The sequence below is a fragment of the Narcine bancroftii genome, chromosome 1 (genome assembly GCF_036971445.1).
Source record: "Narcine bancroftii isolate sNarBan1 chromosome 1, sNarBan1.hap1, whole genome shotgun sequence".
Taxonomy (NCBI): domain Eukaryota; kingdom Metazoa; phylum Chordata; class Chondrichthyes; order Torpediniformes; family Narcinidae; genus Narcine; species Narcine bancroftii.
Window position 1 is genome coordinate 327,571,915 of NC_091469.1, and position 26,656 is coordinate 327,598,570.

The 26,656-nt window shown below is 42.6% G+C and overlaps 1 protein-coding gene and 1 long non-coding RNA gene across 8 annotated transcripts in view; one reads left to right on the forward strand and one right to left on the reverse strand.

The window, feature by feature from the left end:
• cdkal1 (CDK5 regulatory subunit associated protein 1-like 1) overlaps nucleotides 1-26,656 on the reverse strand; it is a 713,853-nt gene that overhangs the window by 680,931 nt on the left and 6,266 nt on the right. For 2 of the 6 annotated variants that reach the window (XM_069907889.1, XM_069907864.1), the window contains exons 1-3: nucleotides 26,024-26,125; nucleotides 23,472-23,641; nucleotides 19,012-19,124 (exon numbers count right to left, since the gene is read on the reverse strand). In XM_069907889.1, coding sequence (XP_069763990.1) covers nucleotides 19,012-19,124; nucleotides 23,472-23,641; nucleotides 26,024-26,047 — 307 coding nt within the window. In that variant the 5' untranslated portion in view covers nucleotides 26,048-26,125. Of the gene's footprint in view, nucleotides 1-19,011; nucleotides 19,125-21,636; nucleotides 21,792-23,471; nucleotides 23,642-25,507; nucleotides 25,753-26,023; nucleotides 26,127-26,656 lie in introns of those variants that run through there. The other 4 variants (XM_069907881.1, XM_069907896.1, XM_069907872.1 and 1 more) reach the window with 4 other exon arrangements.
• The window catches only part of LOC138748175 (uncharacterized), a 38,465-nt gene continuing 37,862 nt past the window's right edge, over nucleotides 26,054-26,656 (forward strand). For both annotated transcript variants that reach the window (XR_011347854.1, XR_011347848.1), the window contains exon 1: nucleotides 26,054-26,315. This is a non-coding gene — a long non-coding RNA (uncharacterized lncRNA). The remainder of the gene's footprint in view (nucleotides 26,316-26,656) is intronic.

Genomic DNA, 26,656 nt, shown 5'->3' on the forward strand with positions numbered 1-26,656 from the left:
AAACTGGTATGTATGTAAGTGGGAAAACCAAAAATGCTGAAAATTCTGTCAAGTGACTTAATGACAGACGCTGACGAGACATCAAGGCAAGGTATCACAAAGGGAAACCTGGAATATTCGTCAATTACAGTAAGGAAATATACATTTTTGTTGTTGGAAGGTAACGGTCCTTTAAAATCTAAGCTAATCCTCTCAAAAGGTCGGATTGCCTTGATGAGAGTGGCCTCCGGAGCTTTGAAGTATTGCAGTTTGCATTCTGCGCAAACGGGACAGCTTTTAGTCAGTTTCCTGACTTCTTCCAGAGAGTAAGGAAGGTTGTAGGCCGTTATGTAGTGGAAGAACCTCATGACTCCTGGGTGGCAGTCTGCTATGGATCTCTTTTAGCCCCTCCAGCAGAGCACCAGCAGCAGATTGTGACAATGCGTCAGAGGGATCATTCAACCTGCCCGGTCTGTACTGGATCTCATAATTATAAGTTGAGAGTTCTATTTGCCAGCATGTCATTTTATCATTCTTGATTTTACTTTTGTGTTTAGTACTGAACATGTAGGCTACAGATTTCTGATCAGTGACAAGAGTAAATTTTCTGCCGGCTAGAAAGTGTCTCCAGGAGGAAACAGCTTCAATAATAGCCTGGGCTTCTTTTTCAATGGCAGGATGTCTAAATTCAGGTCCGCGTAACGTGCGGGAGAAGAATGCCACAGGTCTGCCCTTTTGATTAAGGGTTCCTGCCAAGGCACAATCTGAGGCATCAGTTTACACTTGGAATGGGACATCCTCGTCAATGGATGAGAGTGCAGCTTTGGCAATATCAGCTTTAATTCTCTCGAAAGCCTTCAAAGCCATTGAAGAGAGAGGAAAAGATTTAGTGTCAAACAGAGGGTGTGTCTTCGTGGTGTAGTCCCGAACCCATTTGCAGTAGTAGTTTTAACACCTTTTGCTGAGTCTGTGGGTGGTAACTTCTTAAGGGGGGGCCATTTTTTCTGGGTCGGGGCAGATTTTGCCCTTGCAGACAATGTAGCCCAGAATGGGTAGCTTGGACACACATTTGCCCTTGTTAAATGTAAGGTTGAGTTCTTTAGCTGTTGCTAAAAATTTCTTTAAGTTGTTGTCGTGCTCAGCCTGTGTTTTCCCACAGATAGCGACATATCCAGATAGGGAAACGTACCCTGTAACTCATAAGTCTTAACAATCTTATCCATTTCCCTCTGAAACATGGACACACCATTAGTGACCCCAAAAGGTACCCTTTTAAACTGGTATATCCCCCCCCCAATCACCCTCAAAAGCCATATAGGGCTGTTCCCCTTTCTTAAATTTGCCCACTAAATTTGGGATTTAGTGATAAGTTGCTTTGAGGTCAATAGTGGAGAACTATATTGTGCTATCTGATTAATCATTTCATTGATGCATGGCAGGGGGTAGGCATCCAGATTAGTGTAACGGTTGATTGTCTGGCTGTAGTCAATAGCCAGTCATCTCTTAGTGTGATTTTTCATGACTACCACTTGGGCTCGCCACGGACTCTTACTAGGTTCAATTACTTCCTCTTTAAGCAGTCTCTGGGTCTCCGCTTTGATAAACTCACGATCCTCTTTGCTGTAAGAACGGCTCTTAGTGACAATCGGCTGACACTCGGGATAAATCACTGAAAACAGAAGGAGCTTTGATCTTCAATGTGGACAGACCGCAGTAACTAGCGCGGGGGATGGTAAGTGTGGGTAGTGGCCCACCAAAATTTAACACTACACTGTTCGTTTGTGATTGAATATCTAACCCCAGTAACACAGGGGTGCAGAGAGCTCCGGCATAATAAAGAGCCACACATCAGCCAGGCAATGTCCCTGCAAATTTAAAGTAACTTTACACTTGTCCCGTACAGTTTTTGTAAGTTCACTACAAGCCATCGATATCTTTCAGTTTGCTGGCTATCTCCACAAATTTAAAGCTCTGGCAACTTTCTCGTCGATGTAACTGTCAGTACTCCCTGAGTCTATTAGACAATCAAGAGTCTCACCATTCACCTCCCCCTTCATAGTCGACTGTTCCAGTTAGTTCCAGCCAATGTTAGTACATTGTTAGTACAAGCTTTAAAATCAATTGAGCCATCACAGGGGATCTCATCTCATAGGAACATAGGAACTTAGGAAGTAAGAACAGGAGTAGGCCAAAAATGGCCCATCGAGCCTGCTCCGCCATTCAATACAATCATGGCTGATCTTGCCGTCACTTGAAGTCGATTCAGCCTGCTCGTCTGAGATGCCCCGTTTTTACAGTTGTCTTCCATTCCTGCAGCTCCAGGTTGCATTTTCTTGGCACTTCTCTTCTTCTTATCAGTGGGAGCACTTTTTGCCTTACACACTTTAGCAAAGTGGCCGAGTTTCCCACTATAGCTGCAGGTAGCAAATCGAGCGGGGCACCTCTGTCTAGGGTGCCAGCCCTCATCACAGAAGTAGCATTTTTCAGGAGTTCGCCTTTTCCTTTCCTTCAGGGTTCCAGCACTCCTGGGTGTTTCCTTTTTGGTTTCTAGCATTTCACTGGACCGCATGTCACTTCAGTGTTTTGGCAAGAGTGAATGCCCGGTCGTAGGTTAAGGGTTCCATCTCCAGCCGCCTCTGTTGGATGTAACTGGAGTCAATCCTGTTGACAAAAGCTTCAAGGCATTGTGGTGTTGTTGCACATTGACTGCCCTGACATCACATTTATTTGCCAGTGAGTCAAGGGCCAGTGTAGACAGCATCACTTTCCCCGGGTTTCTGTCATCTAGTCAGCAACTGATGTCGAGCAAGCACCACATTCTATGGGGCTGCATAGTTAGCAGTCAGACGTTCCCGGGCTATAGCCAGAGTGGTAGCTCCTTGCGTTACGGCAAAAGGGACCTCACCCAGCAGAGAGTTCAGGTGGCCCCACTGTATCACCTCATTGACCACCTTGTTTCAAGCCATGTAATAATCAAAACAAGCAATCCAGTGGTTGAACATTTCTCTGGCCCTCGGGGCCAACGGGTCGATTATCAGCCGCTCTGGCTTGAGTGCTGCATCCATTTCTGCTAATAAAATTGAAGTGCCAGTTGATGAATTCAACAAAGACGATGTGGTCAAACAATAATCATGGCTTTTATTAGCAGAAACTCATGGTACAATAATGAAAGACATTATTGGTTGGTTAAGTATAAGTATAACGACAGTTATATCCAAGGGGAGTGTCCTTAACAGTAGAGATAATGCACAGCCAATGTTAGTACAGCAAGGCTCGCTAGAGGGGAGACAGGCAGCTTTGCAGACATTCACAGGCAGCTTGGCAGACATTCACCACAAAGATATTGTGGGAATAAAACTGGGAATGGCATTGCTCTGAGATAATAGAGAATGGAGCTGAAATGGCCTCAGATGTTGTCAAGAAATATGGTGATACAGGTCAAGTACCCCTTATCCAAAATGCATGGGACCTGTTAGGTCTGCTTTGTTCATGAATGAGTGAGACAAACACCAGGCTGAGTCGAAATCAGGGTTCTTTGTTCTTTATTACCGGATTGTAACACTTGCGACTAACAAAGTTAGTCGGAGAATGCATTCTGCCGTTATCAGCAAAATGGTGATTTTTTATACCCTTGGATATGTGCTTAGAACATCATCATATCATTACTTGTCCAATGACTAAAACTGTTGCTATCCTTTCCCTGCTAGCTTCCTGCCTCTCAATCCATCAATGTCTCTCTTATCTTGTAAGTACAAGGATGCATTTACATCTTGTTACAGCCCTGTACATTCCCATCTCATGATGTTTTACCTAACAGGAGTACAAGGACACCTCCCCTTCTTGTTACTGCCCTGTACAGGGTAACTCCCTACACATTCCCATCTCATGATGTTTTACCTTACAGACCAGAAGTGTTTCAGATTTTGGAACACCATTTTAAAAAATGCACTCATTCACTCATACTTAGAGATACATGCATTCATATTACAATACAAATATTTGCATATGCATCTACGCTCTATCATGCATTACTTCTCCGCTACGTACCATTCTCCAATCAGATTTCTGAACTCTATTATGTATTACCTTATGGGACCATGAATGAAAAAAAGTTTTGGATCTTGGAATATATTTCAGATTTTGGGTATTTGGATATGGGTTCTCAACCTGTATACACTAGCTAAACTTTCAGGAACATAAATTTGCCTCTTAGCCAAACAACGCAGCAGCATTTTCAGACATGACATTGATCCCAGCCAAGACAACCTGCAAAGACCACACACAAATATATGGAAACCATTGTTAAAATTGAGGGAGCCACCCTACACACTGCACAAATGACAGTGAACATGATTGTAGAGCAATATTCTGAGTACCCCACTGAGCCACACACTCTTCCACCACACTCCCGAATTACCTTCACATACTTCAATCAACTTTTCTTCATGTTAAAAAGAGGTTTGTTGATAATCACCCGACTCCAATTCCATTCATGACTTCTCAGAAAAAATGCAGATTATGCAGAGAGATTCCAATGATATTTACAGCAAACGTCAAGTAATGATCAATTCTCGCAAGAAAGGAACAAATCACATGCTCTTTGTGCAACTGCCATTGAAGCATTTTGAAAGGCATAATCTGATTAGGGGTTTTAAGCATTGCTTCATCACAGGTAGGTTGTGTCTCACATGCCTGATTGAATTCTTTGAGGATATTACAAAGCACATTAATGAAGGTAGAGTAGTGGATATGGATTTCAGTAAGGCATTGGATAAAACAGAAAGTAAAGAGGCACATCATCCAAGGAGGCCTTGCTTTGTGGATGCAGAACTAGCTTGCCCAGAGAGGCCAGAGGGTAGTTGTAGATTGTTCACATTCTGCATGGAGGTCTAAAACCAGTGGTGTTCTGCAGGGATGTGTTCTGGGACCCGTCCTCTTTGAGATTTTTATAAATGACCTGAACGAGGAAGGGTGGGTTATTAAGTTGACAGATGACACAAAAGTGGATGGTGTTGTGGATAGTATGACAAGTTGCCAGATGTTACAAAAGGACACTGATAGGATAAAGAACTGGGCTGAGACATGATGGATTAAGTTTAACCCAGAGAAGTGTGAAATGGTTCATTTTAGCATGTTAAATTTGAAGGCAGAATACAGTTTTAATGGGAGGACTCTGAACAGTGTGGACAAACTGAAAGATCTTGGGATCCGTGCTCAATGGGCACTCAAAGCTGCTGCACAGGTTGATAGCGCGGTTAAGAAGGCGTATGGTGTGCTGACTTTCATTAACTATGGGATCGAGTTCAAGAGCCATGAGTTAATGTTCCAGCTACACAAGTACTTTGGTTAGACTCCACTTGGAATATTGCATTCAGTTCTGGTCACTTCTTTACAAGAAAGATATGAATGCCATAGAGAGGGTGCAGAGGAAATTTACAAGGATGTGGCCCGGATTGGAGATCATGCCTGATAAGGAGAGGGTGAGCGAACTTGGACTTTTCCCCTTGGATAAGTGTTCACTCTCTCCTTAGAATACTCTGGACCTGATTTGAGATACCTTGCACCCTGCCATCTGGGAGATACCCCACCATGCGGGTATATCTATCAGGCTCACAAATGCCTTGTCTGTACCTCTGACAATGGAGTCCCCTATGACCACTGCATTCCTCTTTTTCTTCTGCACCACAGCGCCAGGCTCAGTGCCACTGACCTGATCACTGTGGCCATTCTCTGTCGGCATAAGGGATGACCTGATAGACATATACAAAATAATGAGAGGCATTGATCATATGGATGGCCAGAGGCTTTTTTCCCCAGGGTTGAAATGTCTAATAGGAGGGTGAATAGTATTAAGGTACTTGACAGTAGTTACTGTGAGGGGGTGGTGGTAGTTATGCAAAAAGTGAGTTTTTCCACACAGTGAGTGGGGGATGCATGGAATATGCACCGGCAACAGAGCTGGAGGTAGGTACATTAAGATTTTTAAGAAATTATTATAGGTACAAATTGTCAAATTCTAAAAAGTTGTTAAGAGTAGGCCATTAGGTCACACAACCCTGTGGACTGAGGGCCTGTACTGTGCTGTAGAGTTCTATGTTCTTATGATGTTATAATCATTGCCAAACATTCAAAGGCAAACGTTGCAAAAAATTTCCTCTCTCAAAGCAAACTGACTTTGTAATAATAAAACTATCGGGCAACGAGGAGGAAGTGAGTTGGCTGAGGGACAGGGTGGTAAGCACATAAAGTAAACTTACCGGTCAGGAGCCTAGTTGGGTGACGAGGAGGTGCGTTGGCTGAGCGATGGGGCAGTAAGTACATAAAGCAAACTTACCAGTCAGGTTTAAGTGGTAAGGAATCAATAAAAGGAGGGGAGGGACAAGGAGCGGCCAGCAAGAGAGTGGCACAGCAAAGGAGTGAGACTTCCAGGCTTTGGCTCAACAGGCTTCAGCAAAAGCAGGTAAGGAGAAAGATAAGCTGTTATTATTTCCCTTTCTTAACAAGTTTAATATAGAATTCAGAGTCATGCCTAAAGGGTTAGTGCTCTGTTCAGAATATCAGGGAACCATGGGTGACTTCCACCCTCCCCAAATGCCACACCTGCACCAGGTACACAGAGATGCAGTTCCTTCAATATCAAGTTGGGGAACTAGAACTGCAGTTTGATGTCCTGCGGCTTGTTAGAGAGAGTGAGGAGGTGGTTGATAGGACCTTCACCCTCCTCAGTGGTCACACCTTCACTGGATGCAGCTCCTTATGGACCAAATTATGGAGATGGACCCAGCTTGATGGCCTGCAGCTCATTAGGGAGCATGAAGAGGTAATTGATAGTACGTACAGGGTGGTAGTTACCCCTAGACTAGAGGTGTTGGGTAAGTGAACAACTGAAAGGGGAGGGAAGAAAAGCATCAGGATAGTAGAGAGCACCCTTGTGGCTATTCCTCTTAGCAAAAGGTATATAGTATTAGATACTGTTGAGGGGGATGCTGACAGAGAATGGCCACAGTGATCAGGTCAGTGGCACTGAGCCTGGCGCTGTGGTCCAGAAGAAAAAGAGGAATGCAGTGGTCATAGTGGACTCCATTGTTAGAGGTACAGACAAGGCATTTGTGAGCCTGATAGATATATCCACATGGTGTGCAACCTGCCAGCTGGCAGGGTGCAAGGTATTTCAAATCGGGCCCAAAGTATTGTAAGGAGAGGGTGAACAGCCTGATGTCTTGGTACATGTGGGTACCAATGACATAGATTAAAAAAAAGGGAGGAGGTCCTGAAGAGGGATTACAATGAGTTAGGATGGAAGCTAAGAGGCAGAACCTCCAGGGTAGTGATCTCAACATTGCTCTCTGTGTCGAGGGAAAGTGGGGCAAAAATGGAAAGATCAAACTGATGAATGTGTGGCTGAAGGGCTGGTGCAGAAGGCAGTGTTTCAGATTCTTAGACCATTGGGATCTCTTCTGGGGGAGGTATGACCTCGACAAGAAGGACAGGTTACACCTGAACCTAAAAGGGGCCAATATCCTAGTGGGCAGGTTTAATAGAGCTGTTGGGTATGGTTTAAACTAATTTGGTGGGGGGGATGGGAACCTGAGTGATACATTAATGGATAGGAAAGAGAAAATAGGAAGAGTTCAGATAGGCAGTGAAATTAAAAGGGCAGAAGGAGCAGAAAGGGATCAGAGATATGAAAAACATTAAAGGTATTATACATGAACGTATGGAGTATAAGAAATAAAATGGATGAGCTTGAGGCTCAGCTACATATTGGAGGGTGTTATAGGAATAATAGAGACATGGCTGCAGGAGGACCAGGATTGGGAAATTAATATTCCAGGGTATACATCCTATCGAAAGGACAAACAGGTGGGTAGAGGGGATGAGGTAGCTCTGTTGGTGAGGAATGATTTTCAGTCCCTTGAAAGAAGCGTCATAAAAGCAGGTGGAGTAGAGTCTATTTGGATAGAGTTGAGAAATAGCAAGGGCAAGAGGATCATACAGACCCCCAAACAGTAGCTCAGATATAGGAAGCAGAATAAATCAGGAGTTAAGATTGGCATGTCAGAATGGTAATTATACAGTTGTTATGGGGGATTTCAACCATGCAGGTAGACTGTGAAAATCTAGCTGGTGTGGGACTACAAGAAAGTGAATTTATAGAATGTCTCCGGGATAAATTCTTAGAGCAGCTCGTGATGGACCCCACCAGGGGGAAGACAATTTTGGATTTGACAAGGGACCTTGAAGTAGGGGAGCCATTAGGCAATAGTTACCTTAATATGGTAAGTTTTAATTTGCAATTTGAAAGGGAGAATGAAAGAAAGTTGGAAGTATCAGTATTACAGTTGAATAAAGGGGATATAATCCATGAGGGAGGAACTCGCCAAAATACAATGGAAGGATACCCTGCCTGGGAGACCAGTGGAACAAAAATGGCAGGGATTTCTGGGCATTTTTCAGAAGGTAAAGAACAAGTTCATTCCAAAGAGGAAGAAAGGTTCGAAGGCGAGAAAGGAAAGGAAGACAAGAACAGTTTCAAGACCAAGGAGAGGAAGTATAATATATCAAAGAGGAGTGGGAAGCTAGAGGATTGGGAAATCTTCAAAGAGCAACAGAAGATAACTAAGAAAGTTATACAGAAGGGGAAAATGAGGTACGAGGGTAAACTCGCCAATAATAATAAGAGGTATGTAAAGAGGTAAAAGCTTCTTTAGGTATGTAAAGAGGAAAAAAATAGTTAGAACCATAATTGGGCCCTTAAAAACAGAAACAGATGAAATTATTATGGAAAGCAAGGAAATGGCTGACAAGTTTAACAGATACTTTGAATCTGTCTTCATTAGGGAAGATACAGGTAAAGGTCAGATGGGAGTAGAGATCCTGCAGTATCAAAGGAATTGATAGAAATTCCAACGGCAATGGAGGAATTGATGGAAATCTGGATTTGGAACCATGTGGTCTTGAGTGAATTGAATGGACTGAAGGCTGATATGTCCCCAGGGCCTGATGGACTTCATCCCGGGGCACCTCGGGTAGTTGCTCTTAAAATTGTGGACACATTGGTCGACATTTTTCAATGTTCTATAGATTCAGGAGAGAGAGGTGCCTGTGGACTGGAGGGTGGCTAATGTTGTGCCGCTTTTTAAGAAAGGAGGGAGGAAGAAAGCGGGCAATCACAGACTGGTTAGCCTGACGACAGTAGTAAGAAAGTTATTAGAATCAAGAAATAACAGAACACTTACACAGAAATAATAGTATCATTACAAGGCAGCATGGATTTCTGAAGGGAAAATCACGCTTGACTAATCTGAAATTTTTCGAGGATATGACAAGGAGGATGGACACAGGAGAGCCAGTGGATGTGGTATTGGGAATAGGGTGCAGATATAGATAGAAAATTGGTTGACAGACAGAAAACAAAGAGTTGGGATTAACGGGTCACTTTTGGGATGCCAGGATGCAACAAGTGGAGTCCTGCAGGGCTTGGTGCTGGGTCCTCAGTTGTTTATCAAATATATATTAATGATTTAGATAAGGGGATTATAAATAACATTAGCAAATTTGCAGATGACACAAAACTGGGTGGCAGTGTGAAGTGTGAGGAGGATGTCACGAAAATGCAGGGGGATTTGGACAGGTTAGGTGAGTGGGCGGATGCATGAAAGATGCAGTTTAATGTGGATAAATGTGAGGTTAACCACTTTGGTGGCAGGAACAGGAAGGCAGATTATTATTTAAATGGAGAAAAATTAGGGAGTGGGGAAATGCAACATCATCTCGGTGTACTTGTACATCAGTCACTAAAAGCTAGCATACAGGCTCAACAAGCTGTGAAAAACGCAAATGGCATGTTAGCCTTTATAAAAAGGGGAATATAGGAGTAAAGATGTCCTTCTGCAGTTGTACAGGGCCCCATTGAGACCAGACCGGGAGTATTGTGTCCAGTTCTGGTCTCCTAATTTGAGAAAAGATATTCTCACTATTGAGGGAGTGCAGCGCAGATTCACAAGGTTAGTTTCAGGGATGGCAGGATTGATGTATGCCAAAAGGTTGGATAAACTGGGGTTGTATACATTGGAATTCAGAAGGATGAGGGGAGAAATGATTGAGGTATATAAGATTATTAAGGGATTGGACACGATAGAAACTGATTACACATTCCAAATGTTGGGGAAGACTAGGACTAGAAGCCATAGTTTAAGAATACAGGGAAGGCCCTTTAAGACAGAGATGAGAATTTTTTTTTAACCCAGAGTTGTTGGTCTGTGGAATGCTTTGCCGCAGAGGGTGGTAGAGGCAGATTCTCTGGATAAGTTCAAAAAGGAGTTATACAAGGTTCTTGTGGACAGGGGAATTAAGGGTTACGGAGAGAAAACAGGGACAGAGTACTGATAGTGAAAGATCAGCCATGATCTAAATGAATGGCAGTGCTAGCTTGAAGGGCCAAATGGTCTGCTCCAGCACCTATTGTCTGTATCCAGGAGCGTAATGGCCAGAACCTGAGGCAGCCAAGACCAACCAGATGTGTTCAATATTCAAAATGTACAACCAACCCAGATAGTACCAAATGTCTCCCAGATTTCTTCCTTTTTTTCTTTCAACAAACATTTTCCACAACTGAAAAGCCACTTTGAATTACACCACTTAATTTCCTGTCAGGTCAATGGAGGAGAGTAGAATTCAGCAGAGCATGATCACCCCCACCGGCTGATAAAATTTAACACTGGGTATATTTTCAAGCTGCCAGTCTGATAACAAACAGATGCTGGGCCATTCCAACATAATCACTCAAAGCACAAGGAGCCTGTTGTCAATGAGGTAAATTGGAAACTACCATAAAGTCTCATTCACCAAACACTTTTTTGTTTAAAATAATCCTGTAATTTTGTTTCTGCAGGGCAGACAGAATTTCTACTTATCAGTAGTATCAATTGTACTCAAGAAATAGGTATGTACAAAATAGAGAAACAAAGAAAGAAATAGAAACAAACTGACTGCAAATGTAGAAAAAATATTCAGTAATGAGCAAAGAGCCCTTAAATGAGCGATTGAGTTTGTCGTTGAGGAGTCTGATGGTGGAGGGGGAGCAACTGCTCCTGAACCTGATGGTGTGAATCTTGTGGCACCTACACCTCTTTCCTGATGGCAGCAGCGAGAACAGAGCACGTCCTGGGTAGCGTGGAGCCTTGGTGACGGAGGCTGCTTTCTGACGGCAGCGATCTATCTAGATTTTCTCAGTTGTGGGGAAAAGTTTTGCCTGTGATGCACTGAGCTGCATCCACTACGTTTTGTGGGGCTTTCTGCTCAAAGGTATTGTATTGCTGCCCCAAACCAGGTCATGATGCAGTCGGTCAGCATATTTTCCACTGCACATCTGTAGAAGTTTGCCAAACTTTTAAAGTCATACCAAACCTCTGCAAAATCCTGATGAGGTAGAGGTCCAGGAAAAATCCTTCGAGAGAGCGATTCCCAGGAATTTCATTTGCTCACCCTCTCCACCTCTTCCCCCCCCCCCCTCCCCTCAGTGATTAAGTCTACAAACAGCTCCTTGGGTTTTGGTGATATTGGGTGCAAGTTGTTTGTTGGTGACTCAGCAGCCCTTTTTATGCAGCCAACCACTGTGGTATCGTCAGCAAATTTGTAAATGGTGTTGTTGTACCGAGCCACTCAATCATAGGTGTAAAGCAGGTTCAGCAGGGTTAACACCCTGTGGTGCTCCAGTGCTGATGGAGATTGTGGAGATGTCCTTACTAATCCACAATGATTGGGATCAAGAGGTGTGGAAATCCAGGATCTAATTACACAGTGAGATATTGAGGCCCAGGTCTTGGGAGTTTGCTGATCAGTTTTAAGGAGATGATGGCGTTGAATGCCAAACTGTAGTCAATAAAGACAACTTTGATGTAAGCATCTTTGCTGTCCATGTATGCTAGGCTTTTGTGCAGAGCCAGTGAAATGGTGTCTGCCATGGACCTGTTGCTGTGGCTGTCAAATTGGAATGGATCCATGTCACTGCTCAGACAGATGTTATGCTTTAACACCAGCCTGTCAAAACATTTTATCACATGAGTGCCACTGGTCGATAGTCATTTAGGCAGGCTACCTCACTCTTCTTGGGCACTGGTACTATTGAGGCCTACTTGAAACAGGTGGGTACCACACCCTGCCAGAGTGAGATGTTGAAGATATCCATGAAAAAATTGAAGTTATTCAAAACAGATTTTCAGTACTCAGCCTGGACCAAACACTTTACTTGGATTCACCCTCCTGAAAGCAGATTGCAAGTCATACAGACACTGCAGAATCTTCAGGGGACGTGGGTATGCACAGTGGTTCTTCTTTGTTCCGGTGGTCAAATCAGGCATAGAAGACATTGGGCTCATCTGGAAGTGAAGATTTGGTGTCTGCGATTGAACCATATTTGATTTTGCAGCAGATTATGTCATTTAGGCCTTGTCACAGCTGTCAGGTATCCTTCGTTGCTTCTAGTCGCATCCAAAATCTCTGCTTTGCCCAGAGATGGCTTCTTGTAATTCATTCCTGCTCCTTGCATAGTGTTCTTTGTCTCTGGTCTTGAATGCCTGTGAACTGCTCTCAGCAGGTTTTCACTCAAAGATCTGACTTTTAAAACCTATCCTTTCCTCCTCAGGATATTGTCCCTAATCTTTACCAAAATTAAGGACTTTTTGAATTTTTTTCCATTTTTCATTCATCATTTTATCTACCAATTTTTACTCCAATCCACCTGGGCTAGATTCCATTTCAACTAACTAAAATTTGCACACTTCAGGTTAACTGTTTTCCCATTTGATTTTTCCTCATCCTTTTTACAACTCCCTTGACACAAGTAAAACACAAAAGTCTGCTGACACCATGGTTGAAGTAAAAACACAATGCTGGAGATATTCAGAAGCTCAGTGTCCTTTATAGAGCAAAGATACATAACCAACGTTTTTTCAGGGTTGAGCCCAAAATGGTAGGTGGGGAGGGGCAGGGGAGGAGCACAGTCCCACAGCAGGAGGTAATAGGTGGATAATAGATGGAAGGCACTGTGACGACAAGTTCCCAATTCTGCTATTGAAAAGCACAAGCATCTCCCTTCATTCCCCAAATTTATATTGAGCACAGGTTTTCTTTCTGAAAACAGATTGATAAAGAAATTAACTTGCGCATGTGTGTCTTTCTCCCTTCAAGCTGCTATTTTGCAAGTCCAATTTAGATGACTGAATTAACATTTATCAACACTTCCCAATTCTTGCTTCCTTCTAAAAATGTCTTCTTTAGCTCCTTCCTGCAATCTGATGCCTTATAGCAGCCATTCTCAACAGAGGTCACAATGCATTTAAGTGGGGAGGGGTGAGCAGAGTCTTGAGAGGACCATAGCCAAAAATGGTTGCAAATGGTGGTCTTCTAGTCCAGTGGCTCCTATGAATAAATTATCCACGAAAGGTGAAATTCTGAAAGTTAATGAAAAGCAAGCTTTGGGGAAAACTGAGTTTCAACAAAACAGTCATGAATGAGGCTTCATTCATTTTATGAAGCAATTGCATGCCCCAATCCTCATTGACTTTCTTGATTTAAAAAAATTGTTCCTTTCAAGTTTGTGTTTATTTTTACCATCACAAATATTGTCAAATATTTTGGCAGTGATTTGTGATGACCATTACAGGGCTGTAAACAAACAAAAATATTGAAGCACAAAATGTTACAAACATTTACATACAATACATTATAAAGTCTTACATCCATTAGGTTTCCTGTTGGGAAACCTAATGGATGTAAGACTTACAATTAAGCTATCCAAATTTCAAATTCAATTTGTCAGGATTATGTTGGCAGTGGCCAGGAAGTGCATAGCACTAGCTTGGAAGTCCGATTCCTACTTGAGCAGTGAACGTTGGAACACAGAAATGCAGAACTGTGTTCACCTGTAGAAAATTACCTATAACCTAAGGAAACAATACGATATTTTTTGAAGGTCTGGAGCCCTATTTTGAACTGTGTAAGGGCGTAATTGTAGTGTGAACTGCTGTACCTCGCTGCCCTGTCACTACCCTCCCAATTCACCCCTCCATTGGTGAGGAATGTAGGGAGTCCATCCTATTCTAGCCAGGGAAAGCTACAGAAAAAGGAAGCCTGTGCTGGCTGCCATGACACAACAAACCCATAAGTCCCCAAATACAAGTTTCATACCTTTGTTGTGAGTGTCTTGATCATTGTATGCAAGTATAATTAGTTTGGTGTGAAATGTTTTATGTCAGAGAGGAAGGGGAGGGGATAAAAAAAAAGAAACAAGCTCCATGAGAAGACTAAGGAATTAACAAATACGAAATGTAATTAACGTGAATATCGTTGATAATGATATTGATAATGTTGACAATTGTTCGAGTTCGTGTAAGGAAAATCTATAAATATAAATTTTCAAAAAAGAGTGAATTTGTGATACTCAAACTACGTAACATGGGAGTATACCGTAGCTACCAATAAAAGCAAGTTATTGCTAAATTTAATTTTGATGGGGACATGATACAGTGATTAGGTTACTGCACAAGACTTCTGGACTAATACAGTACAACTCAGATTATCCAAAATGGTTGGGACTGGGCCTAGCTCAGATAAACAGTTTTTTTGGAGAACCAGTCATTTTTTTTTTTAAAAACAGCACAGTAACAACAGCAAATCACTTGTAACAGTGTTTAAACAATAGGCAATAGGGGCCCATCGAGCCAGCACTGCCATTTATCGGATCATGGCTGATATTTCTCTTTCAATGCCTTATCCCCATAACCCTTAACTCCCCTGCCCACAAGAGCCTTATCCAACTCTCTCTTAAGTCTATCCAGCAAATTCTCCCCCACTACCCTCTGTGACAATGTATTCCACAGCTCCACAACTCTCTGGGTAAAAAAAATTCTCCTCATTTCTGTCTTAAATGGCCTTCCCTGTATTCTTAAAATATGCCCTCTAGTCCTAGTCTCTCCCATCATTGGGAACATGTACTCTGATTTCACCCTGTCAAGCCCTTTGGTAATCCTAAATACCTCAATCAAGTCTCCCCTCATCCTTCTAAACTCCATCGCATATAATCCAAGTCTTTCTAACCTATCCGCATATGACAATCCTGCCATCCCGGGAACTAACCTCGTAAATTTGCACTGCACTCCCTCTATAGCAAATATGTCCTTTCTTAAATATGGGGACCAGAACTGGATGCAATACTCCAGGTGAGGTCTCACCAGGGCCCTGTATAACTGCAAGAGGGCTTCTCTACTCCTATACTCCAATCCCCTCTTTATGAAAGTCAACATACTGTTCATCTTCTTCACCGCTTGCTGAACCTGCATGCTAGTTTTCAACAACAACAAACAACAAGAAAGCTTTTTAAAGCATTAAAATAAAGTTTAAATCTCACCAAAAAAAATGCTGGCCACTACCGATCACCAACATTTCCCCAGCGAGGCCTGCTCCTGCACGGGCCCCCCCCCCACCACCGAGGTCCATTCAGCTGCTGCTGTCGCTAGGGGCCTGGGGTATGCTGCATGCTGCTGGGAGCCCAGGATCCAATGTCAGTTCAACTCCGAAAAAATTTTGAATAAATGAGGATTTCAGATATCCTCGAATTTTTTTTATATTTCAGATAACTGAGGATTTTGGAGAATCCGATTTCAGATAATTAGAGTTGTACTGTAATTCAGATGTGAGAATTCAAATCTCACCAAACAGCTGTGATTTAAATTTAGTCACTTAAATAACTGAACACTTCTTAAAAATAAAGTACTTTAAAACTAATGGTGATCCAGACACCAACAGACTGTTAAATAAAAAAATCTTTCCTGGAAGTTTGTCTGCCAACACACCCTCTCATCTGAAATGGACGAGCCAACCATTCAATTGTATCAAAAATTGGACATTATAATACTGTACATTTTGATGTACAAGTCGTGAAACCCTAAAAAAAATTCTCAAAAATAAAAGGGGATCAACTTAAACCTTAAATTCAATGAAAAAAAAGATTGACATTGATTCAGCATATATTGACGCTGGAAGCAGCTCCCCACCCGCTCCCCGACACCTCCCAACTGCTGGGCGCCACCATAACCCACCCAGACAATCTACAATTGTAAAGCCAGAGGTCACCACTCCTACCTAGGACCCTGAAGTCGCCGTCACCACTCATGACTGGTAGGCTGAGGTTCCTGCTCCCACTAGGAGAACAATGCCATCGCTCCAGCTCCGTGGGCCATCGCCATTCCTGCCTGGTAGGCCGAGGTTCCTGCTCCCACTAGGAGAACAATATTGCCCATCCAGCTTCACCGTCACTGCTCCTGCAGGGAGAACGATGTTGCTACTCCATCGCTCCCACTGACTCCAGCTGCAGTCAATGCTGAAGACTTGGACCCAGCACCGTCTTTCTGGAGAGAAGCTAAGGTTTTCTTTTACCTTTTTTTAAACTTTCTTGCTTAATTTACAGCATTGTTACTTGATTAGGGTGTTGAAAAAATTTTTGGGCTGTTGCTGGGAGGCCCGGACAGCCCAAAAATTGGGGGTAGACTTCCATGCCAGATATACCATAAAACTTGGAAAATGATGCAGGGGAGAGAGCACCAAGTTCCTCGGAACCCACTTAAGCAGTGACCTATCCTGTACACACATTTCCTCACTTGTCAGGAAGGCACAACAGCACTTCCTGAGAAGACTGAAGTGGACAAGGCTACCGGTCACCACTGTAATGGATAAATATTGGGGGGATTTTAGTAAAATTAGTGGGTTACATACATACACACATTTTAAAACAGATCTTATTTGAAAGACTGAAGAATACATATTCAGTAACATTGCAGGGTCTCTGGAGAATGTGATGCACATTTCTCAAGTAGGTGCTAATTGAAATTATGCCATGAAATGAAAGACCATTGTTTGTAGGAGACAAACTGGCCGTTAAAACTTACAGTGTGCTCACATAAAGGTCACTCCTGGGTTTTGTTTGTCTCAGACAACTGCTTGACCAAGAGAGAAAAACTCCTGTTGTTTGCTGAAGGACGTGGGGGTTTATGCAAGTGAGAGTCACATGGGCTTTCTGGCAGTTGGAGAGAGAGAGAGAGGGTGGGGGGGGGGGGGAGAGAAGACAAGCCCTCTCAATTACTGTGTGTGAAACTGATAAACTGATATGACTGATAAACAGTCACGACTGAAACAAGCCAGGAAGAACTGGTTGGAAACAGAAAGTTCCAGACCAGTAGATCGCTGGAAGTGCTATCTGTCTGATGTTTCTCTTGGAATAAGGGGAACAGAAAGGAACTCTGTGGTAGCCTTAAGAAAGAGGTTACCATCTGGAAAACCCTGATGGGGCAAGTTTCATCAGCGAGACATTGAGGTGACTAATGGTGGTACCTCAGTTGTGGAAATCCTGGAACAACAGATCTCTCTCTGCAAACCCTACGAGAACCTTCCTGAGCGGTAAACATTTACCTTTCGAGCACCAAAGTCAGGTGAAATTTATCCATGTTAAATTCTGTACACAGTATAAGAATTGCCTGCAACCAGAGAACTTGGAAGAATGAGAAGTGAGATTGAACTGTGAACCAAATAACTTTTCTTACATTTACACACATCACATACACGTGCGCTGAGAATTAGAAGGGGTTAAGTTGGGTTTAGTTAAGTTAATAGAGATAAGTTAAAGTTTGATTCTATTTTCATGTTTAAAGCTGATTAAAAATAACTTTGTTTTAAAAACCACTTGTCTTGGTGAATGTCTATTGCTGCTGGGTTTTGGGGTCCTTTGGGCTCGTAACATACCACCTGTCAACTTTCTACAGGAACTCTATCGAGAGGATCCTAGCCGCCTGCACCACAGTCTGGTATGGTTGCTATTGAGCAATGGATCAGAGGTCCATCCGCAGGGCTATAAAAGGGCAGAGAGGATCACTGGAGCCTCCCTTCTCCCCCCACCCCCATCAATGTGATCTACTGTGATCATATTCTGAAGAGGATTTACAAAATCGTTGACCACCCATATCAACCTGCACGCAGCACATTCCAGCTACTCCAATCAGGAAAGATACAAGGGTATCAGAGCAAGCACAGCCAGACCGAGAAACAGCTCCCTCCCACTGCTCATACCAACCCTCTGAGACTCTTCTATTGATTCAACAATATATATTTGTTTTTATATATGTATATATGCACCACATATGTATCATTTGTCTGTGTGTTATGTCTGTTTGCATGGTTTTACACTGAGGGCCGTTTCATCGAAATGTATTTATACAACCTGATATTAATAAACAAACTTTTACAAGTGTAATATTGAAAGCACTTTAACAAGGTGCATCATTGCATGGTACAGGAACAGCTCTATCTAAAACCACAAAAAAACTGCAAAGGGTTGTGAACAGTCTATCATTCCTTCCTTGTAACAACTCCATCTTTAACTTCCATTTCCTTGGAAAAGCAGCCAACATATTAAAAGACTCATCCCACCCCAGCCACACTTCTCCCAATTTCCGTCAGGAAGAAAATTCATAACTGTAAGATCACACCCCATCAGAGTCTATCCTGCCCTTATGAGACTTAGTACAACAAGCAAGGCATAGCACAAAAGCTCAGAAAACAACTTTCATCACTGCATTTTAAGTATGTGACAAAAATCTTGAGCTAGTAGAAAATTCAAAATCAAATGGTAAATCATAAACTTTCAAAGGCTTGGATAGAAAGCAAATGTTTGATGTTCTAGTCAAGTGATGTAAAAATGTGCCAGCATATACTGTGCCACTCGTTCAGACAATCAAGAACTTTATGAAGCGGATTTTTTCTGTAACATAAAGACCATTCTAAATGTCACAAAGAATATGGTGGAACAGTGACAAAATGCAACAATTAACAATTTATCAAACAGAGATGCTGTTTAGTAGTCTGATTTTGAAGCAGTTTTTAAGGAAATTTAAGATATGACACTGAAAACACTTGTTCACATCACTAGGATTAAATTCTATAACATGACTGTGATAAAAGTAGTTTATTTGGTGCCATTACCTGTGATTTTGTACCCATAAGCAGCTAGTTGACCTGCCATGTATTCACCATCTGAATTATTGTGTGAGCAACCCCAGGTCTTCACCCAAATTTTCTGTGTACCAGGAATAACACTGCAATAACAAAATGAATTTTAAAAAATCAAAATTTCAAACCATTTTACCCTGCATACTTAGATCATTTTCACCAAAGGTAGCATGAACTGTTGCGAAACCATAAATATCATCTATTTGCATTGTTTGAGGATATTGCCAGTGAGGAAACCAGTATTCAGAAGCCTTTTTGATCAAGTCCCACTTAAAAGATTTGTCAGCAAGGTTAGAGAACGTGGAGATGGGGGCAAAATACTGGCAAAGATCGAGAATGGATCAATAAAAATCAATTGTGAAAATTAATGTTTTTCTCAGCAGTGACAAGGGTATTACCTGAGCAGTCAGTGTTGGGCCCTGGCTGTTCCCAATATGACAATGATTTGGTTGAGGGGAGAAAAAGTCACATTATCAAGTCTGATGAAAATGATGATGCAAAATTAGTCAGGATTGTGAATAGAAAAGAATGTGTCAAGGTTTCATGGGACCATAACATCAGCTGGTGAGTCAGTGACTACATTGGCAAATGGGGTCAAATGTACAAAAAATAGGACTTTTCTGGTGATTCACAAATTCCAAACGCAGACTCTGCCTCTGACCATCCCATTTTAAATGCAATTTTGAATCCTATTAATAAATGGCATTCAGAGATATTATTATGAAGACTCAATTCTCACAATGTAGCCCAGGCTCAAAAACTTCTGCCCGTGAGCCAAATAAATTTTTTCAGGTCACTATCGACTGAGGAAAAAAAAATTAGTGTGAAATCTATTTAAATAAATTGCAACTTTAAGAACAAGAGGGCACAACTTGAGGAATGAAGGGTACCCAATGAAAACAGAGATGCAGAGGAATTTCTTTAGCCAGAGTGGTGACCCTCTGGAATTTGCTACCTGGATGGCAGTGGAGGCCAGGTCATTGGGTGCATTTAAGGCAGAGGTTGATAGGTATCTACGTCAGGAGATCAAAGGTTATGGGGAGAAGGAAGGGGAGTGGGGGGGGGGGGGGAGGCTGAGTGGGAAAATGGATCTGCTCATGATGGAATAGGGGAGCAGACTCAACTGGCTGAAAAACCTACCTCTACTTTGATATCTTATGGTCTAATAATCATTATTTGAGAGTCTAAAAAAAATCCTCATTTTCAATTAAACAAGCCTATATTCAAAATCAATGACTGAACTTCCACGGCCCTCAGGGAGAGAGAATTTCAAAATCTCATCGTTTTCTGCGTAAAGTAGCTCCTCTTCAAATGAATCCTAAATTGGTTATACTTTATTCTGAGAATGTAAACACTGATTCTAAGTTCTTCAAAGCTTAGAAGCTTTCCCTTGAAAAAGGGCTCAGGCCCGAAATATCAGTTACATATCTTTACCTCCTATGGACAATGTGAGACCTGCTGAGTTCCTCCAGCATTTTTGAGTTTTTAATCTAAGCTCCTCAGCCAAGATAAACATCTGCCCCACATCCAAACTGCTGAGCCTCGTAAAAACTGCAAGTTCCAATGATGTCATCCCACATTCTTCGAAACGCTGTAGAATTGGGACCAAGTCTGCAAAATATGTCCGCAAACAGCAAAACTTCCATCCTACTTCGTGAATCTTCACTCCATTCCAAGTTTATCGTTTTACTTTTAGTAGAGGCAAAAGTGAACAAAATGCCTCACATGTTGTATCCCAAACCATTTGTGCTCCAGTACCCACTAATAAAGGCCAACCTCTCCTTTGTCTTCCTAATTCTTGCTTCATCTTTATGTTAGTTATCAATATCTTGTACATAAGATTTGGTCCCCATGAACATCAGCATTTCCCATCTCTCAATTCGAAAAATTCACTCTTCTGCTTTGTGCAGCAGTGAATAAATTCCTATTTTTGCACAGTAGGCCTCATTTGCCTTGCTTTCACCTACTCACCAGCTGGTCTATGTTCATATCAGTAAGTAAATATGTATATATATTTATATAATATATATTATATATCTTATATACATATATATATATATAAAAGTAAATATAAAGTAAATATATAAAAATTCTGGCAGAACTCAGCCTTCATAAGAATAAATATAATCAATGTTTTGGGCCTGAGCTCTTTAAGGACTGAGCTAAAAGACAGCAGGTGCTCGAATTAAAAGGCTGGGGGGTGAAGGGAAGAAAGGGCAGGTGCACAGACCAACAAACAAATGGTCATAATTAGACATGGATAGGACAGGAGAGGAAAGGTGAGAATTGATTGGCAGAAGTGGGTGGCTATGTGAATGCAGTGCTGTCAGCAAAGAGACAGAGGGAAAGAAACAGAGCTGGATAAAAGGAGAGAGGGATAGGGGAAGGGGTGAGGTAGGTTAGAGGGGTTGGCTAACAGAAACCAGAAAAGTCGACGTTAATACCATCTGGTTGGAGGGTGACTGAAAAAAAGATGAGGTATTGTTCCTCCCATATGAGGATAGTCTCAGTTTGGAAGTGCACAGGACCATGGACAGACATTGAAATGGGGCATGGAACTGAAATGATTTGCTCCTGGAAGGTGCCCTGTGGCCTTACCCTTTAAAACCCCTCCAAAGGTGCAAGTTGTCAAATCGGGCGATAATCTGGTTTTTAAACCTGCAAGTTTTCATAGTCCTTTTTCCTTGAGAATAGAGTTGGCTTTAGTTTTCTCTCTTGATTAGCTTTCATTATTCATGTTTTAATGTTTTCTACTATTAAAACACAATAAAACATATAATCTGTCATTTACCATTATTAATTCCCAATGTTAGGAAATTTATCATGATTATTGCACATCAGATCTCAATAATTGGCTCCCAGGTTGATTCCTCAATAGATTGCATTAAGAAATCTTCCCACATGTATCCATGAGTTTGCCCTCAAAACTGCTCTTACCACTTTGATTTGTCTTATCCAATTCATATGATTAAGATTACTCCTTTCTTACAACCACATTAGTTGATTTATACATGATATACAGCACAGCTTCCATTCAGCAGCCTATTTATTGCAGTATTCTCACCAATGACATCTTACTACATCTTAAGCTGCTGAGCCCATTTCATTTCTTACGAGCTAAACGTTGAAGAAACCAACCTCACCCATTTTCATTTTGCCTATTGTTCCAAAATTTCTAACACTTTGCCACCTGTTAATGGCCTTTATATCTTTATGTACTATCAACTCCAGAGTCAGAGCAGCAAAAGGAGGTGCAAGTCGCTCCTTTTGTCCGATAGTCAACAAGTCACCCTCTGGCAAGGTGTAGTACCCGTTTGGCCTCCCAATCAGTCTCACGTGAAGCCATGGATTGCAGATTCTACAAATTGGAATTTATGGTTGTAAAATTAAAAACACTGGGCAGATAAATCTGCTGATCAATGGCCAGAGTTATCCATTCAGTGTGGACACTGCAACTGAAGACGTCAGCAGGAAACCACTTCAGTATTTTTCCCTTGTATAATCATGAACTCAACATCGACTACAGTCTCGAAGGAGGACAGGGGAGGCAAGAACTACAATTTGGAGAATCAGTGATAGTGACAGATGCCCATGCCGAACAGCAAGGCACCTTAATGATGATGACTACTTACTCATTCATCCTTGTAAAGGAAAGCTGTCGGGATTTAGAGAGCTTTGATTTTGCCTTTTTTTCCCATTACACCAACTCCATTTGGTTGTGCGTTCTGCCCCTCCCTGGACAATTACATTACTCTTCAACATTGCTTTCAGACTTGCACTGATTTCTACTGAAAAGCCTTGATCTGAAAATTTTCATCCTTTTCAAATCCTTCTATTGTGTCATCCCTCTTCATGCTTGCTTATATAGATTAATAATAATTTGGTTGATAATTTTCATGCAGAATGCCTCAGGGCAATTTAGTGTATTAAAGGAGTGTATAAACAGAATTTGCTCTTGTAACTGTATTGGGCCATGAAGAAAACAACACGTGGGTAACTCTCTGGCTACTAAGTGAGAAACCCCTATCCAACAATAAAAAGGCATAGTTACCATAAAACTGTTACAGTGCTAGCGAATTGGGTTAAAATCCCAGGCTATCTGTAAAGAGTTTTGTACATTCTCCCTGTGTCTGCGTGGGTTTCCTCTGGGTAATCTGGTTTCCTCCCAACATTCAAAAACATACCGGGGCATAGGTCATTTGGGCATAACTGGATAGTACGAGCTTATGTCCAAAATTTTAAAAAGTAGTTAGAAGAGGGCAAGAACAACCAAATCAAATATTGCAAACTGGCTGGAAAATTTATCTTTAAGTTGCTATTTCTTATTTTTATGAGGAATATGGCTGGGATGGAATCACAATTGAAAAGTTTGTACATGAAACCTCCAGCAATCGCAAGAAGCCAACATTATTTATGACAGAATTTGAATTCACCTATCAGCCTGCAAATCTTCTGTCCACTCATCCAGCTTGTATTTATTTCTCTTTCTAACATGAGGTACAATTTTTGTCCGAGCAAACAGTCGATCTTGAGGTTTTGGATCATGTGCTGACACAATATCTTCAATGTCTTCCAGTAAGGTATCACAAGTAGCCGGCATGTTCTGCAACATAATTTCTGAATAATTTTATCTTTTTTTTTTAAAAGATCATGCATTAATATTCATGCAAACTACTTTTATAAATATTTTTCACAAAAAAAAACAATCAAAATTTTGTTTAAAAAAAAACTAATGATTAAATGTTGATAACTTTCGGTGAGGAAAGTTAAAGCCATTACATTCCAAACAATAAAATCATGGAATTTTGGACCTGGTAACATAAAAATGTCTCCCACTGATCAATCACAAGAAGCCAACATTATTCATACTGAAGTTGAAAGCTCAAAAGTTTCTGTGCAAATAATTCAGAGTCCTGCACTTATCACATGAACCACAAAAGCAAATCCTTTGGTGGGTGGTGGAGATTTCAAATTTAATGAAGTAAACACTGAAATTAAACAAGTTTCTAGCAATGGTAAGAAAATCCCATCTTCACACTGAAGATGCTTTCCACTGTGTAACAGAAATGCTGAATGGAATAGATTCAAAAGTTCAAAGCTGCACATCGATGTCATCTGCAGCAGACTTATATTCCACCACAATCTGTAGCCATGTGTCCCAGAATGTACCAGTCATTGAATCTATTGTCACCATGTTGACAGGAGACCAACAGTGGTCAACATGTAGGTGCAGTCCCAGTTGTAACTAAAAATAAAGTAGCAATATGAGCATGCAAATTATTTTTCCCACCATCAAATCAAAATCAAGGACAAAATTTCTCAATCATCACAAACTACCATCACAGAATGAATGCTGAAAATACTAAGTGAAAGTCATCTTGAAGCATCATTTCTTGCTCTTCTACACATACTGACTTCCAGCATTTTTAATTTTTACTCCCATGGCATTTGCGGGCAAGTTCCAAGAATGAAAATGTACAATGCAAATTGGAGGCGGTACTATGCCCAGGTAACTGTCACCTTTGACCCTCTCAGTAGCCAACAGCACATATCATTCCTGTGAAAGGCCTTCGAGTTACTGAAGTGCAGATGGTAAATACTGTTGCTATGGCATGATTTGCATGTTTAACTATCTTGAAAAAGCAACATGGTGTCAGTTTCTTGAATGTTGTTGGAGCTGCAGATGTGTTGAAATTGCACTCCTGGGGAATGCACTTTCTGTTTGCATTCCACCTCCCCCCCCCCCATCAAAGTCTCTACATTTCTACATGTTGTTCAGCCATTCTCAAATGGGCCCCTCTAACCTCCGTCCCGTCTCCTCCCCCCCCCGCCACTGGAGGACACAGCACATTGAAGTAAAAGCCTTGTTCTCTTTTGACTTCACGTAACATAATCTTTTTTTTGTTTTTCATGCAGCCGGTAGGAGGGAAGTACAGAAGAAAGCAACTAAACTTGACTACTTCACAGGGATGGGGTCCCAAAAACTAAGCAGATTCGATGGTGGGGGAGGGGGGTGGTGACGTAGCAGATGAAAGGTTGACAAAGACTGCTGTCGATCAAGGAAATGTTTAAATTACTTGCTGCTCACATCCAGGTTCTGGCCAAATGTAGTAACCAGAGTAGACGCAAGTGCTTAATTCTCTAGTTAATTGTGATGCCAAGGCGGAAGGACTTGGTGATAGTGAATGGCAATGAACGGATTAAAGAAATCGAATACTGGGCAATCAATCTACATCCCCACTTCTTGGCTGAAGGTGGTCCTTTAACAAACGTGCGATTTGGGAACAAGACATTACACTGACGAACTCCTGCAGCGATATCCTGCGCTCCAACTGCCCAGTGTATGGCACTACCCCAATGGGGGGGGGAGTGCCTGCTCCCGGACGTCCAAGTTCATGGCTGAGAAGGGAAGACCCACCGCTTCCAGACAGACGAGGTGTACGGAGCCTGCCTTGCGTGCTGCACCAACCTGAAATCCACAAGCAGGCAGGACAGCGGCAACAAGCCTCTCCAAGCACAGCCAAGGCTCCCCGGTGGGCACCGTGGCGGCGAGACGCGTGTCAAAGACGAGTCTCTGCAAGTCTCAGCCTTCAAATTCAGGAACCCCCCCCAAGACCAAAAGAGGCAAATTATTCGAATCGAGCGCCGGGCTTCACAGAGCAACAGGTGGCCTCAGCTGCCGGCTCCCGTCCCGGGCTTCCTGCTCGAACGTGTCCCACCCCCGTACCCCACTCAGGCTCCTGCACCCACTCCCGTGTCCCAGTCCCCAACCTTGTTTGAGCACCGGGCCTACTTGAGCTCCTGCACCCCACCCCCGTGTCCCAGACCCACTCGTCCTCCAGTCCCCGGGCCCACCCCCCGTGCTCCAGTCCCTACTCGTGCTCCTGCATCCACCCCCGTGCCCCGGTCCCCAACCCCCAGGGACCGCTCGAGCTCCTCCTCCTCCTCCCCACCCCAGTGCCCGCGCCCCCGGCCCCGCTCGTGCCTGTAACGTTGAGTTTGCTGCCATGCAGGTTTCACGCACTCAGACTCCGACTGAGCTGCGCCATCACGCGCCGACCTCCGACCCCGCTGACGCCATTTCCTTCACGACTCTCCTGGGGCGGGGTGGACAGGTTGGGGCCATGAGCAGCCCAGCCCATTTCACTCCAGAAGCCCCTCGATTCCTCCACAGTGCCAGTCGCGGATGGGTCTGTCGATGGATGGATGAATGGAGACCGACAGTATGGAGGCGGCCCTTGTCCACGCGTCCCCAACCATCCACCTCTTCGCCCCAAGTAAGTCTGCAGGCACTGGGATCGTCGTGGAGGAATTCAGCAGGTCCCGCAGCGTCCAAGGATTATACTGCATCGCCAATATTCGGACCTAACCACCAGGTTGGAATATCAGCAAAAAGCAGCCAGGTGCCCGAATTAAAAAGTGAGGGAGATGACAGCGCAACAAGAGGACAGGTGGGCGTGGGGAGGAAGGCAGGAGCAACAACCTGAGATGGGGGTCACTGTCTCCTTTCCTCTGGCTTTTCATTCAGAGCAACAGGGAAAGAAGGAAGTCATGGGAATAGGGAACAATAGAGTCTTGGGGGGGGGGGGGGAAAGAGGAGGAATGCAAACAGAAATCA